Consider the following 12,551-nt stretch of genomic DNA (forward strand, 5'->3'; position numbering starts at 1 on the left):
GTACAACTAGAATAGAGTGCTCACACCCTCCTTGGCTACCTGCACCACCCCCAGCTCCAAGGCTGCTCACCCAGGTGGCGGCTGAGCTGGCTCATCAGCTTGCCCCGGGGGAGCGCAGTCACTCGCAGGCTCCCATCCCAGTGGCCACCACTGAACAGCAGCTTTCCATCGGGGTCCACTGCCAGGGCTTGCCCACTCACGCCACTGCCTGGTACCCATGGGCCACTCAGCAGTCGCTGCATCCTGACCCAGTGGGGGATGACAAGTGAGGCCAGGCCACACAGGAGACCCAGGCCTAGCGACCTTGGCCAGACCCAGCGGCTGGCCAGCATTCTGACTGGATGGGGAGACGCCCACCCCGGCCCACAGCCCTCTGTCCTACTTGGTGGAATCTTTGATGAACCTGAAGTAGTTGCTTATGTTACGGTCATAGGGCAACCAGCCGTGGGTGCCCAGCAGCCCATTGGCACTCACAGTCACCTGTGGGCAAAAGAGGGGTAGAGGTAGGTTTGGGGCAGAGTCCAGGATGGGGTGGAGCTGGGGTGGGGTCCTGCCCAGTACACTTACCAACAGGTCTTGGGTCATGAAGGAGTGGAGTTGCCGGTGGGGAACCAGGGCCAGCACCAGGGGCACGCCGTCACTGATGACCTGTGAGATAGAGTGCAGGGCGGGCTGTGCCCAAGTGGCCAGCGGGGCCCCCACTACTCTACCTGCTCCATGGGGCACCACCCCATCCTCTGCCCTCAGGCCCCCGGGGTCAGGCTAGGTGTCATAGAGACCAAGGTCCTTCTGAGAAAGGTGTGAGAGACCAGGGGGTCTGCAGGAGGGCATCAGAAAGTGAGGGAGAAGCGGGGACGGGCAAGGAAGATCCTTCTAGAGTCTCAAGCTTGGTCCTCCTACTCCGTTATTCCATGTCCCCCTGGAGGAGAGGAGAGCCTAAAAAAGTCAGGCCTGAGGGCATTCTGGGATGCAGGCAGGAAGGTGAGGGAGTGTCCAAGGCCAGATGTGCTCCCTTCTGGTCTAAGGCTTTCAGAGATGGCTAGGTGAGTCAACACCTTGTCCTGGCCCTTGTGAAGAAGCCACACTTTCATACTTCTCTCATTGTATTCCTTTTTCCAAGATGTTGATATCACTGACCTTAATCTAGGTTTTCTCTCTGCCCCAAGAGGTTAGTAAGGATAGTGGGGTTAAACCCATTTCACAGAGTAGGAAGTCGAGGCCCTGCCTCCTCACCTCTGCGAAGAAGGCTTTGAGCTGGTCCAGGTGCTGGAAGATGCTAGGTGAGTTAGTGTCCAGACGTGCAAGGCGCTGGGCTGCTTCCTCAGCTGAGAGCCGGGCTGGATGTGGCTCCTGTGGGTAAGTGGCTGGTCAGCACCACGGCATGCACACTCCTGACCACCTACCTGCCTCCAAGCTGGCCTTACCTTCAGCAGCTGACAGGGGGTCTGCCCAAAGTTGCTGATAATGCCCTCCAGAGCTTTCCGTTCCCGCTCATCCGCCACATGGTCCAGGTCCACAGCACCTGGGCACGCAGGAGAGCAGTCAGCACTTCCTGGGTGTCCTGCATTCACCCCTCCTCATCTGTGCCCAGCCCCCACTTGAGCCCAGGTCGCTCCCCACCCTCATAGGTGCAGTAATAGAAGACATTGAGGGCCTCCTCCGCAGCCGGGCCCCGCTGCTTGTAGCCAAAGATGAGGTCGATCCACTCATGCAGGTGGGCAGACACATACTCTGACTCCTGGGGGTGGGGAGGGGCAGTCAGCCTAGGGACGGATGGCTGACCCCCAGTCCCCACCCTCCGCCCTGACTGCCGGCCTGTCTGCTCGTGTCCTCACCAGAGCCTGGCGGTGCTGCTGGATGAAGTCCTCAGGGGAGCGAGCCCATGGGGGTAGTACCACGTCACCCACCTTCTCATTGGTCAGCTGGAGGCAGCCCAGGTCAAAGCCTGGCACAGAGGACCGGGTCAGCTGTCTCACTGTGCCATCTCCACCTGCTCCCTGGCCACCCCTGGCCTGTCTCCATCCTCATGCCAGCTCCTACCGTTCTGGTTCTCCAGGAAGTCGGGGAAGTAGAAGAACTCTGGGATGAGCTCCTTCACATCAGCCAGGCTCTCCAGGCGTGCCTGCCAGGCTGCTGCCACCGAATGGAACTGCCGGTCAGAGCAGTCAAAGCTGGGGGAGGAGCACAGGCCAAAGTGAGGTGGGGAGAATGGGGACAGGGAGGGAGGTGTGGCTGGGGGAAAGGGCAGAGCCACAGGGCCCAGGATGCCTGAAGGACCCGCCTGTCGCCCTCATCTGCTGCCCCCACCACCACCACGCTGCCATCTGCCCACCACCTCCTGGGCCGCACCGGCCACTCTGCAGCTGGACGTGCAGGGAGGTGAAGGGCTCCATGCGGATGAGGTAGTGCATCACGCCTGCTGCGTTGGAATAGTGGGTGCCATAGTGGAACTTGTCAATGGTGCCCGCTGGGTCCTCAAAGCTCTCATACCTAGAGCCGCAATTAGGGGACAGTCAGCAGAAGCCCTCCCTTCGCCCATCCCAACCCCCTCACCCAGCCTTGCCCACATGCTCACTTCTCCCTCACGAGCTGAGCATGCTTGGGGTTCACCACACCGATGGGCTTGGACAGGTCCCGGAAGACAGCCGGGTTGCTGAGATCCAAGGTTGGGGACACATAGTCCTGTAGGACCCAGGGGAACTGGCCGCCCACCCGGGCAGGAGCTGCATGAGGGTCCTGATGGTCTACCTGCCCACCCTGCCCTGCCCTCACCCTCGGGAAGATGGGTACAGCCCACAGGTAGGGACATACCACTTAAAGGGGCTGTAGGGGAGCAGGACAGACTGTTTAGGACAAGATTCCCCTTCAGGGAAAACAGGCCGGGAGGGGAAGAAAGTGGACCTGAGTGGGTGCGGAGTGGCAGGAGGCAGAGGCCAGGTCTCGGGCAGCACGGACCTAGGACCAAGCTCAGAGCTTGGCCCCCATCAGTGCCTACACTTGGGTGAACCAGGGCTGGCCGACCAGAGGGGCGGGTTGGAGGTGCAGAGCGGGCTCTTACCACAGGGTACTGAGATAGGTCGTTGTAGGTCCGCCCCGCAATGGTGTTGAGTTGCATCAAGTACTCGAAGTTGGATATCTCACGCTGTACCCATTTCTGGGGGACGGGCAGGCAAGAGGGGAGTCAGCTGGGTTGTCCAGTACTCCTCCCAACCGCAGGGTCCCAACCTCCCCAGCCCCTCACACTCCAGGGCTCTCACCTGGGTAAGGCCTGAGGCGCGCAGCATCTCCTGGGGGGAGCGGCTGCTTAGGTAACCTTGGGTAGGGGGTCGCAGGCGCAGGAGCCACTTGTACACCTGGTTCCGTACCTGGGTGTGGGGTGGGATGGGGCAGGGTTGGGGCCTGGGGGCTTGGCAAGGAGATGAGGCTGCAGTCCCGCCCACCTTGCATGGGAAGTTGAGGAAATAGTTGGCCTGATCAATGAAGAAGAGCTCAAGTGCTGAACGGCGCAGGTTGAAACGCCGTAGGTGGACCTCGCGCAGCTGGGCCAGCGGGCGCCGGAAGTCATGGCCAATGCCTGTGGGGAGGGACAGCAGGTGCAGGAGTCCCTCAGCCTGGCCACACCAGACCACAGCGACCCCCTGCCATCCCTCCATCAGAACGTACCCTCCTCAGTTTCCACACGCTCAGTGCTACAATCGTAGAAGTAGATGTGCTGTGTGGTGAGCTCCAGCAGCCCTGGGACCACAGCCACCACTGTGACCAGTTGGCATTCAGCTGACAGAACCAGCTTCTCATGCTGTTCGTCCAGTTCTGCTGCCTCCATCCTGGGGGTCCACACCCACTTCAGGCTCTAGGCTATGGGACCCCCATCCCGACAGGCCCAAGGACGACACTCTCCATGTGCCATCAAGTCATGAGGTACATACGCTCCTGCCTCCCAGAGGAGGAGGAGCTGCCCAGGGTCCAGGCTGGCCCCAGTTCCCACCCCAAAACCTGGGTCTCTGAGTGTCTTGAGGACACCACCTCATGTCCCTGGCTTCCCCTCATTCAGCCCCTGTCCACTCCCATGGGCCCCCATCCTATTCTGGTTGTTTCTCAGTCCTGCTCTGGGGTGCCTAGCCATGAAAGCAACTATCTGTTCTGTTAGACACCTCTCCCCAATACCTCATCTGACTTCAGACAGTCCCTTCAGGGCAGTTAGCCCTGCAGCAGAAGAGGGAATGGACTTGGGTCAATCCTCTAGCAGGCACGCACACCCAGAGCAGTCCCATGGCCCACTCACAGGGTCTCCAATGAAGCCAGCTCATCCTCGCCCAGCTGGTCTTCCTGCAGCTCCTCGTGCAGCGTGCTGACTTTGGCCTCTTTAGTCACTGCTAAAGGCAGCGAGGCCTCCTCGGTGGGTGTCAAGGGGGCTTCACCTGCAATGGACCCAACGGTGCTCAGCCAGAGCTAGGCAAGACAGCCTACGAAGTTGGATAGACCCAGCTCAGCACACCGCTCACCCAGGTTGTCCCGTAGGGCGCTGGCTTCCAGGTGAGAGTTGAAGTGATGGTTGGGCACCAGCTTCAGACGCATGCGCGAGTATGTCTCAACGCTGGACATCTTCCACCGGGGGGTGGGCGGGTCCCTGCAGATGCATCCCAGGTGATTCTTCCCAGGCCTAACCCCAAAGGGAGTCTGGTGCTCCAGGTCCTCCCTCCCTCCCTCCTTTCCAAGCCCCGCGCCCCACCCCAGCCCCACCCACCTCAGGGCCCAGGGCCCGCAGGGGCTGGAGAGCTGACGCCACAGGGCCCCCCAGTGCAGCAGGACAGTGGAATGCTGCGTGGTCTGCTGCTTCAGCGCTGCCGCATAGCGCTGCCCCTCCAGGCGCGCCCGCCGCTGCACAGGTTCCAGCACCAACTCCTGGTGGGTGGGGTTTGGAGGAATGGGTGAATCCAGCTGGCAGCTTCCCGTCCTGGCCCATCAGGGGTCCTCTGGGCGCATGTGTGAAGCAGCTCCTGGGCCCTCACCCCGGCCCACACACCTGGAAGGCCTGACGACTCTGTGCCCTCTCCTTCTGGCGCCGCTGCCCACTGCTCATGAGCGTGTCGTAGCAGGAATTCCAGAAGCCTGACATGAGGTCGTGGCTCTTAGCGTAGGTGTCCATTTCGAACTGTGACATGGTAGGCTGCACCTGGACGATTGGCAGCAAGAGACCAGTGCTCATTGTTGGCTCCCAGCCCCCACTTCTCTGCCCCCACCTCCAGGTACCTGCTTGTCGATGAAGTGGCGCCATTCAGGTGTGGCACAAAAGGCCTGGAAGTCCTCGAAGAAGGTGGGGCTGCCGTTGGTGGGCGGGAGGGAAGGCAGCCCCCACTGAAGCCCCAGGGGCCCGTAGGCACGGTCCAGCAGCGTGCGCACCAGGGGCACGAGCCACGAGCAGCGCTCCACAGTGGCAGCAGCTGTCGGTGGCTCCTGGTCCTCAGTGGCCGTCTTGTAGGGGGTGGTGTTCAGCACCCGCGCCAGTGCCGCCTCCAGCTTGGAGAGCACATAGCAGGCCTCCTCCCGGCGCATGGGCACTGCAGTCTGCAGCAATGCATGCAGCCTCACATAGGCCTGGGCGTGCAGCTGGGGGCACAAGGGAGGTGTGGGTGGCACCCAGCCGCTCCCTACACCTGCCATGCTCCTCCCCCACACCCACCACATGCTCACCTGTGGGTCCTCCAGGAGGATGTAGCCAAGCACAAGGTGCAGGCCTATCTGTGCCATCTCTCGCAGATCTGCTGTACCGTTGGCCAGATGTGGCCAGGCTCCCAGGCGATCAAGCAGGCTGCACACACCTTCAAAGAGCTGCCACACAACACATTCCCCGGGAGCCATCACCAGATAGATAAATCCAGGAGCCCATGGAGAGGGAGCAAAGTAAGGTTTGGGCCAGAGGCCAGGCTGGGTTTGTACATACAGACAAAGTCATGCCCACAGACACGTGCACCAACACACCCAGGACTGCACATGTGTACTCATCCTCCCCAGACCACACGCCTGCAGGCTCACATCCCTCTGAGCCGTCACCTTCTCACTCCACAGTTCCTGGTTGCCATGGCCCTCAGAGCACAGGAAGTCCTGCAGTAGGCGCAACAGCCAAAGCACCTGCTGGGTGAAGCCGGCCAGGACCCCAGCGGGGGCCTCTTTGATGTCGCTCAGGGCTGACTCCAGCATCATCTCCAGGAGGCTGAGGATGGGCGAGGAACTCAGGTGTCTACCTGACCGCCTGCCTTACCGGAAGGCTTCCTGGAGGCCCCCACCCTCCTGAGATGCCTCCTCACCTGCGCTTGATGCAGTCTGGTGGGCGCACAAGTGTGGCTGAGGCCCCCAGCTGGGTGAGCACCGAGAAGACCTGGCCACGTTCCCGCCAGGCGGCCTCATCACTGCCTTCCACGCCCCGCCATGTCACCAAGAACAGCACATTGGTGAGCAGGTTGCACAGCTCCTCCTCAGGGGTTTGCTGTGGGCATAGATGGGTGGTATGGGGTGTGGGTGACCCCACACTACTGCAGGGACACCTCAGCACCCCTTGTCCACCATCAGTAGGAACAAGAGGAAGTAGAGCATTCAGACAGCAGATGGCCTGGCTCTGAGGGCCTGGGAGAAAGGTATGGAGGCCTCAGCTACTGCCTGGATTCCAGGGAGAATCCTGGGGTTTCAGTGACTCCTAAGACAAGATCAGGTGGTTCACAAAATTACCCCACAATCCTGAAAGGCCTCAAGAACTGTCCTGGAATTCCCTGGAAGAATAGAAGCAGAGGCCCATCCCCAAATCAGAAGCACCAGGCAGGACCCTGATAGCTGTGCTGTCCACGGGGCCTGTAAGTCTCTGCCCTCTTCTGAGACCTCACTGGCAGCTGCAGCCCTGATGACAGACAGGGCTACACCTGTAGCAAGGCTACAATGCCCGCCCCGTGTCCCAGAGGTGTCCATCCTTAGTGCCACGCAGTGGCAGAGGGTGGGCCTGCCTCACCTGAGGGTTGCTGGTATTAGAAGTGTCGTCCCCACTGATGGTGGGCTCCGGAAGGCTGCCGTCCTCCAGCACATTGGAGAGACTGGAGCTGAGGCGGCCATGAGCAGCAGGGAAGGGCCGGGGACCATCCAGCGGGGACGGTGTGCCAGGCTGGCTAGCCGGAGTAAGAGTCCCACTGCTGCTGCCACCACCAGCAGTGTTGCCTGAACCCACGCTGGCCCGTTCCAGGCCCAGGTCAAAGGGTGCACAGAACGGGGAGAGAGCTTGGTAAAAGGCATCAGGGTCGGGGCTGGGGGCATCTGAGGGCAGGAAGACGTCCGAAGGTTCAGGTGACTCAGTGGGTGGATTGGGTAAGGCTGGTTCTGGGGAGGCGGGCAGCTCTGCGGAAAACGGCAGAGGACTGCTGGCCGTCACAGCCTCTAGCACATACAGCCGGGTCAGCACATCCTGCCAGCCGGCCTGTCGGGCCATCAGCCGCACTATGTCAGGCTGTCCATAGATGAGATGGAAGAGCTGCCGGGCCAGGGCACAGCAAGTGAGGGACTCGTCCAAGAGATCTGCCCCCAGACCCTCCTCCTGGGGCTTTTGCAGGAGAGGTTCCCAGAGACCCTTCACCACTGGTAGGCAAAGTGAGTCCTCGAGATAGAAACTCCCCTGCCAAAGCTTTCACCTCCCACACTCACCTGGCGACAGATGTCCAGGCGGACACTGAGATCGGCCTGCAGGGACAGCTGCACCACAGCCATCAGGTCTGAGAGGTTCAGGTAATCTGGGAGGATGAACAGAGGCCTGAGGGGTTGACCCCAGTAGGGGCTGTGCTACCCTGCTGGCCCAGCCCTCCACCCGCACCTCCCATCGTCCCACCAGCCGTTTCCGGATCCACGTCATCCCTCCACCTGGCCTGCCTTTTGGCTCCAACCAGATTGTACCTGTCCCCAGGAACAGCTTGTAGAGGCCCTGACAGAGCTGGAGGGAAACTGCCCCCTCTGGCAGGCAGGCGACGAGACCCTGGAGACCACACTCTCGCAGCCGGAGCCGCTGGCGGCTCCGCTCAGGTAAGCGCTCATTCTGCCGTAGTCTGCACAGGATCTGTGTGTGTAAGTGGGATGTGTGGGGGGAGGGTGTCATCACAGGGAAGAAGTTACTATGGGAGGGGAAGTCACCACACAGGTGTGCACGTCTAAGAAAGGTCTGCAAAAGCGGCTTCCTCTGCCAGCCCAAGGCCTGCTGCTCCTCCCAGGGCCTCAGGCAGGGGCCATAGAAAGAATGTGATGGAGGGTGCTGGGTGTACCTTGCAGACTCGGTCGGACACCAGGGGCAGTGACTTTGGCCGCACCAGCAGTGCCAGCAGCACCTCCAGGTTCCCCGGCTCCAGGAGGAAAACAGCCAGAGACTCCTGTGCTGGTGAGCCCTGTAGCAGTGCCAGCAGCAGGTCCAGGGCGCCCGCCACCTGGGGATACAAAGACTCACACTGGGCGGGGTGTCCCCACATGGTCCATACTCCACCCCTCACCTAAGCCTGTCACCAACCTCCAGCCTACCTGGCCATCGTCACCCGCGGCTGCCAGAAAGCTCAGCAGGACCTGCATGTCATCAGTAGGGGAGCTCCGCACCAGGAACTCCCGAGCCAGGCCCAGGAGTGAAGTCTGCACCGTGCGCAGGTCGTCAGCCGCTAGGGGGCGCTCCCGCTGTGGGCTGGACGGGTCCCAGCAGGCACAGGCACCCAGGGCCAGGAGAACGCAGGGGCAAGGAGGGGAGAGAACAGGAAGAGTGGGCAGGTGAGCTGGGGAACTGAACCGTCCTGTCCCCAAGGCCAGAGGCCAAGGGGTCTGCCCTCTGACCATCTATCCCCTCCAGCCTCACCTGTAGTGGGTGCGCAGGGCATCAAGGATGAACTGGACCCCATACTTCTTCCGTAGCTTCTGTCTGTGCTCACGGACTATGCTGGACATGTACTGGATGTGGCCTGAGTGGGCATCGGCAGAAGGCTCAGGCCACCAGGCTGAGCTGGCCCCTTCCGATCCTCCTGCCAGACACCCCCAGGGGAGGGTCATGTTCCCCTCGGACGCCTCCGGACAAATATGTCCCCTCAGATCACCCAGAGAAGAGTTATAACTTCTTAGAACCTCCACCACTACCGTCTGGAGGCTTCCCTACACCCAAGTCCCTGCTCCTACCAAGGCGCACAGCAAAGTCGCTGAAGGTCCAGAGATGAAAGTTGAAGAGCAAATGCTGGTAGAGCAGATACAGGAGGGGCCCACTGCCCTCAGCTGCCAACTGCTCCATCAGCAGCTGGGCAGACATGAGCACATTCATGTCCATGGCCCAGCTGGGGACCTGGGGTGGGAGAAGCGGGGTTGAGATGTCAGGCCCTGTCTGCCCACTGTCGAGCCTCCCAGCTTCCACCCTGCCCCGCACAGGCAGACACAAGCGTCCTGCCTGCTCAGATCCCCTTGATGGCTCCCTCCTATCTCTGAATGCAAGCTCCCCAACCTCCTTTGAAGTCCCCTGTCCCAGCCTGTGCTGGGACATCCCCCTGACCCTCTCAGCCAAACCCTGCCACTCAAATGCCACCTCTCCCAGAAGCCTGTCCCTGACTGATGGCATCAGCTTCCCCTTCGTGATCCCCCCACCCAGTCCCTTTGGTCAGCTGCCCCAGCAGGCCCCACCTTGCGCAGGAGAGCCCCGATGATGGCAGGCCCCTGGCACTGCACCAGGCTCTCCTGGTTCACAGCGTGGCCCTGCAGGAAGTTCCGCAGCATCAGCAGAAAGGCAGCCACTGCGTTCCTCTCCATTCGCTCCTCTGCCGGCCACCAGGAAGGGGACAAATGTGTGTCAAGGGCCTGCCAGTGGCCACAGAGACTTCAGGTACTCCATCCCCCCATCACCCATGATTTCCTCCCCACAACCCGGGTACCAGGGACACTTACCTGAGGACTTACCCAGCGGGAGAAGCAGGCCCTGGGTGTTGTGGCCAGAGGTCAGTTCAGGTCCCACAAGGTCGTATGTTTCTGCTGGACCTGCCTCGGCCTCTTGGGGCTGTGTAGCCACTCGCTCCAGCAGGGGCAGCAGGGTACCCATGCCTCCCACACAATTCACCACATCCTGAGGGGTAGGGAGGGGTCTGGCTGTGAGAAGGCAGCTCCCAGCCGTTTCCTGACCCACTCCACCCCAGCACACCCTCCAGGCTGAGAACCGGGGTCCAGTGTCCTAAAGCCTTCCCAGGGCACAGTGCCACTCCCCAGCCCGCCCTGTGCACGCATATGCCCATGCTTCCTGCACACACCGCCCACATGTGCACACACACCTTCACGTCCCAGGTCTCCACCCTATAGCCCGTCAGGCGGCCATCCAGCCCGTGGCCAGGGGACAGGTCCAGGCAGATGTTGTTCTTACAGGCCTGGGGGAAGGGTGTGAGCAGGCAGCAGGGGTCAGTTGGAGGAGGGGGCAGCAGACAGTGTGGGAGCCAGGGGGAGGTAGGAAGGTTGAGCCAACTGCCTCCCCCCAATACCTGAGGTGAGTAATGGAGGAGCAGCTTGGTGCCAAGCTCATGCAGTTCACCCTCAGGCTTGAAGGGCGCTGTCTCATTGGGCCCTGGGGGGTGAGCAGGGGGTTTCAGACCGGCCTGGGCCTTGGGCCAAACCCCATCCAGAGCCCGCCTCTTCTCTGCCTGATCAGAGGACCTCCCCCGCCACAGGGATGCCTTCTCCCCTCAGATCCCTAGTTTCTGGCCTGGGCACTTTATAAGTCCCCATCACCCAGCTCTGGGACACTGGGGGTGGGTGGGCTGGGGCAGGGCAGGGGGATGGGCCACATACCCAAGGTGTACAGGACCTGCAAGGACGCCTCTTGCAGGGCTTCATGGAAGATGGCCACGGCCCCCAGCTCACCCTCTAGGGATGTGGGGCTACCCCACCGAGTGTCCTGTGTGCCTGCAAGGGTGGAGCTGATGCTGCCCTCCTGTAGGGGGGCCACCAGCCCGGACCCCCAGCCCAGCCCTGTGGTGGCTGGAACTGATTGGGAGCGGATGAGGGAGGGGTGAGCGTGAGCCAGGGCAGCGGGGGCTGGTGGCGCAGGCGGCCCCGTGGTGGTGGTCGTCGTGCGGTGCCCAGCAGAGCCGATACAGCAGGAGGAGAAAGGCTGCGGGGCCAGGGTTGGGAGAGTGGTCAGGTCACAGCAAGGCCTGGTTTCCACTGCATGCAGTTCCACAGTGACCCCTACAGCTGCAGTCCCCAGAGGCTGAAGTCTGAGGCCTGTTGGGGCCTAGGGGCCCTAGACCCCTCCTTGTCCACGTCCCCCCAGTTACCCAAGGCCTCCCCAAACCCTGCCCTGCACACCTCACTGAGGGATGGGCAGCGAAGGGGTGCTGTCTTGATCAGATGACCATCTTTGTAGACAGAGACCAGGTTCTGGCTGAAAAGCAGACGTCCGGGCACATGGACGATGGCTACACAGTGCTAGAATAGAAGCCACGTCAGGCTGGAGGTTGGGGTTTGGGGCCCTGTCCACCCCCTGGGCCATGAGGACGGAGGCTCACCCAGGCAGAGTCAGCAAAGGACACTTCAGGCAAGCTCATGGTCAAGTAATCCTTCCGGGTGCACACTGCCACCACCAGCGTCCCAGCCGCCGTGAAGAAGGCCTCAAACCCTGAGCCACTGCTGGAGAAGAAGCTGGGGGCAGGCCAAGCCAGTTATGCCTGCTGCTTCTCGTGCTCCCTCTGGCGCACTGCCCTGGTCCCTGGCAGTCACCCACCTGTATAGCTGCTTCCGCTGGAGTGGCCGGGAGGGAGCCAGGGCAGGCCCTGCAGCCGTGGGGTGCAGACAGAGCCAGGCATGGAAAGTGAAGCCAGTTCCTGGCCATCGCTGCACAGAGGGTACCATAATACCCGCCATACTGGGCGTGAGGTCAAAGTAGCGTAGGGCTCGTGCAGGGCCCTGGTGCCGAGCCATGCCTGATAACGCCCGAATGATGGCACCAGCGTGTCGGGCATTCCCAGCCTCAGCTCCCCCCGACCCAGAGTCCAGCCCTGGTGGGGGGCGAAGCAGGCGACGAAGCTCCAAAGGCCTTAGTGATACACGGCCCAATGCTTGCAGCAGCGCCAACAGCTGCTCCTGGCAGCGGGCCCCCAGGGCTTCCCCCATGCTAAGCGTCTCCAACAGGCAGTCTACAAGACCAGCCTGCACACACGTGGCACGGCTGGCAGGGCAGCTGTCACAGAGCCACCAGAGGCGTTGTGCTAGGAAGAGCCGTAGCTCAGCCGTGGGCAGTGCCGGCAGCCACCGCATCAGCACCAGCACCGGCTGCTCGTTGCGGATTGGTGGTGGCGGACATATGCTGTGGTCACCCTCCACGGCCTGCGGGTGGAGAGAATGTGATAGTTCCCAGGCAACCGGCATGGAACAAGCCAACAGTGGGACTTCCTGTGTCAGTTTACTTGTCTACGACATGGGAAAGCAATGGGTGCTCACCCCCTCACCCCCCATCCCGCTCACAGGTTGTGTCTGAGGCTCAGGAGAGTCAGAGGTGCATGGACAACCATCAGTACTAATAACAG

At 61.6% G+C, this 12,551-nt stretch overlaps 1 protein-coding gene across 7 annotated transcripts in view; it reads right to left on the bottom strand.

The window, feature by feature from the left end:
* Nucleotides 1-12,551, bottom strand: part of NBEAL2 (neurobeachin like 2) — a 28,486-nt gene that overhangs the window by 1,974 nt on the left and 13,961 nt on the right. For 3 of the 7 annotated variants that reach the window (XM_033131692.1, XM_033131688.1, XM_033131690.1), the window contains 36 exons: nucleotides 11,750-12,351; nucleotides 11,535-11,667; nucleotides 11,335-11,454; nucleotides 10,816-11,137; nucleotides 10,509-10,591; nucleotides 10,305-10,397; nucleotides 9,928-10,102; nucleotides 9,667-9,800; nucleotides 9,175-9,334; nucleotides 8,861-9,023; nucleotides 8,539-8,692; nucleotides 8,289-8,447; nucleotides 7,927-8,086; nucleotides 7,681-7,766; nucleotides 6,998-7,510; nucleotides 6,306-6,484; nucleotides 6,052-6,211; nucleotides 5,692-5,829; nucleotides 5,251-5,607; nucleotides 5,024-5,173; nucleotides 4,745-4,902; nucleotides 4,503-4,627; nucleotides 4,283-4,418; nucleotides 3,664-3,824; nucleotides 3,258-3,574; nucleotides 3,059-3,154; nucleotides 2,576-2,700; nucleotides 2,350-2,490; nucleotides 2,041-2,171; nucleotides 1,836-1,945; nucleotides 1,621-1,738; nucleotides 1,425-1,522; nucleotides 1,234-1,350; nucleotides 568-648; nucleotides 383-480; nucleotides 71-243 (listed from right to left, as the gene is read on the bottom strand). In XM_033131692.1, the coding sequence (XP_032987583.1) occupies nucleotides 71-243; nucleotides 383-480; nucleotides 568-648; nucleotides 1,234-1,350; nucleotides 1,425-1,522; nucleotides 1,621-1,738; nucleotides 1,836-1,945; nucleotides 2,041-2,171; nucleotides 2,350-2,490; nucleotides 2,576-2,700; nucleotides 3,059-3,154; nucleotides 3,258-3,574; nucleotides 3,664-3,824; nucleotides 4,283-4,418; nucleotides 4,503-4,627; nucleotides 4,745-4,902; nucleotides 5,024-5,173; nucleotides 5,251-5,607; nucleotides 5,692-5,829; nucleotides 6,052-6,211; nucleotides 6,306-6,484; nucleotides 6,998-7,510; nucleotides 7,681-7,766; nucleotides 7,927-8,086; nucleotides 8,289-8,447; nucleotides 8,539-8,692; nucleotides 8,861-9,023; nucleotides 9,175-9,334; nucleotides 9,667-9,800; nucleotides 9,928-10,102; nucleotides 10,305-10,397; nucleotides 10,509-10,591; nucleotides 10,816-11,137; nucleotides 11,335-11,454; nucleotides 11,535-11,667; nucleotides 11,750-12,351 (6,226 nt within the window). The remainder of the gene's footprint in view (nucleotides 1-70; nucleotides 244-382; nucleotides 481-567; nucleotides 649-1,233; nucleotides 1,351-1,424; nucleotides 1,523-1,620; nucleotides 1,739-1,835; nucleotides 1,946-2,040; nucleotides 2,172-2,349; nucleotides 2,491-2,575; nucleotides 2,701-3,058; nucleotides 3,155-3,257; nucleotides 3,575-3,663; nucleotides 3,825-4,282; nucleotides 4,419-4,502; nucleotides 4,628-4,744; nucleotides 4,903-5,023; nucleotides 5,174-5,250; nucleotides 5,608-5,691; nucleotides 5,830-6,051; nucleotides 6,212-6,305; nucleotides 6,485-6,997; nucleotides 7,511-7,680; nucleotides 7,767-7,926; nucleotides 8,087-8,288; nucleotides 8,448-8,538; nucleotides 8,693-8,860; nucleotides 9,024-9,174; nucleotides 9,335-9,666; nucleotides 9,801-9,927; nucleotides 10,103-10,304; nucleotides 10,398-10,508; nucleotides 10,592-10,815; nucleotides 11,138-11,334; nucleotides 11,455-11,534; nucleotides 11,668-11,749; nucleotides 12,352-12,551) is intronic. The other 4 variants (XM_033131691.1, XM_033131693.1, XM_033131694.1 and 1 more) reach the window with 2 other exon arrangements.

Source organism: Rhinolophus ferrumequinum, chromosome 17 (genome assembly GCF_004115265.2).
Source record: "Rhinolophus ferrumequinum isolate MPI-CBG mRhiFer1 chromosome 17, mRhiFer1_v1.p, whole genome shotgun sequence".
Taxonomy (NCBI): domain Eukaryota; kingdom Metazoa; phylum Chordata; class Mammalia; order Chiroptera; family Rhinolophidae; genus Rhinolophus; species Rhinolophus ferrumequinum.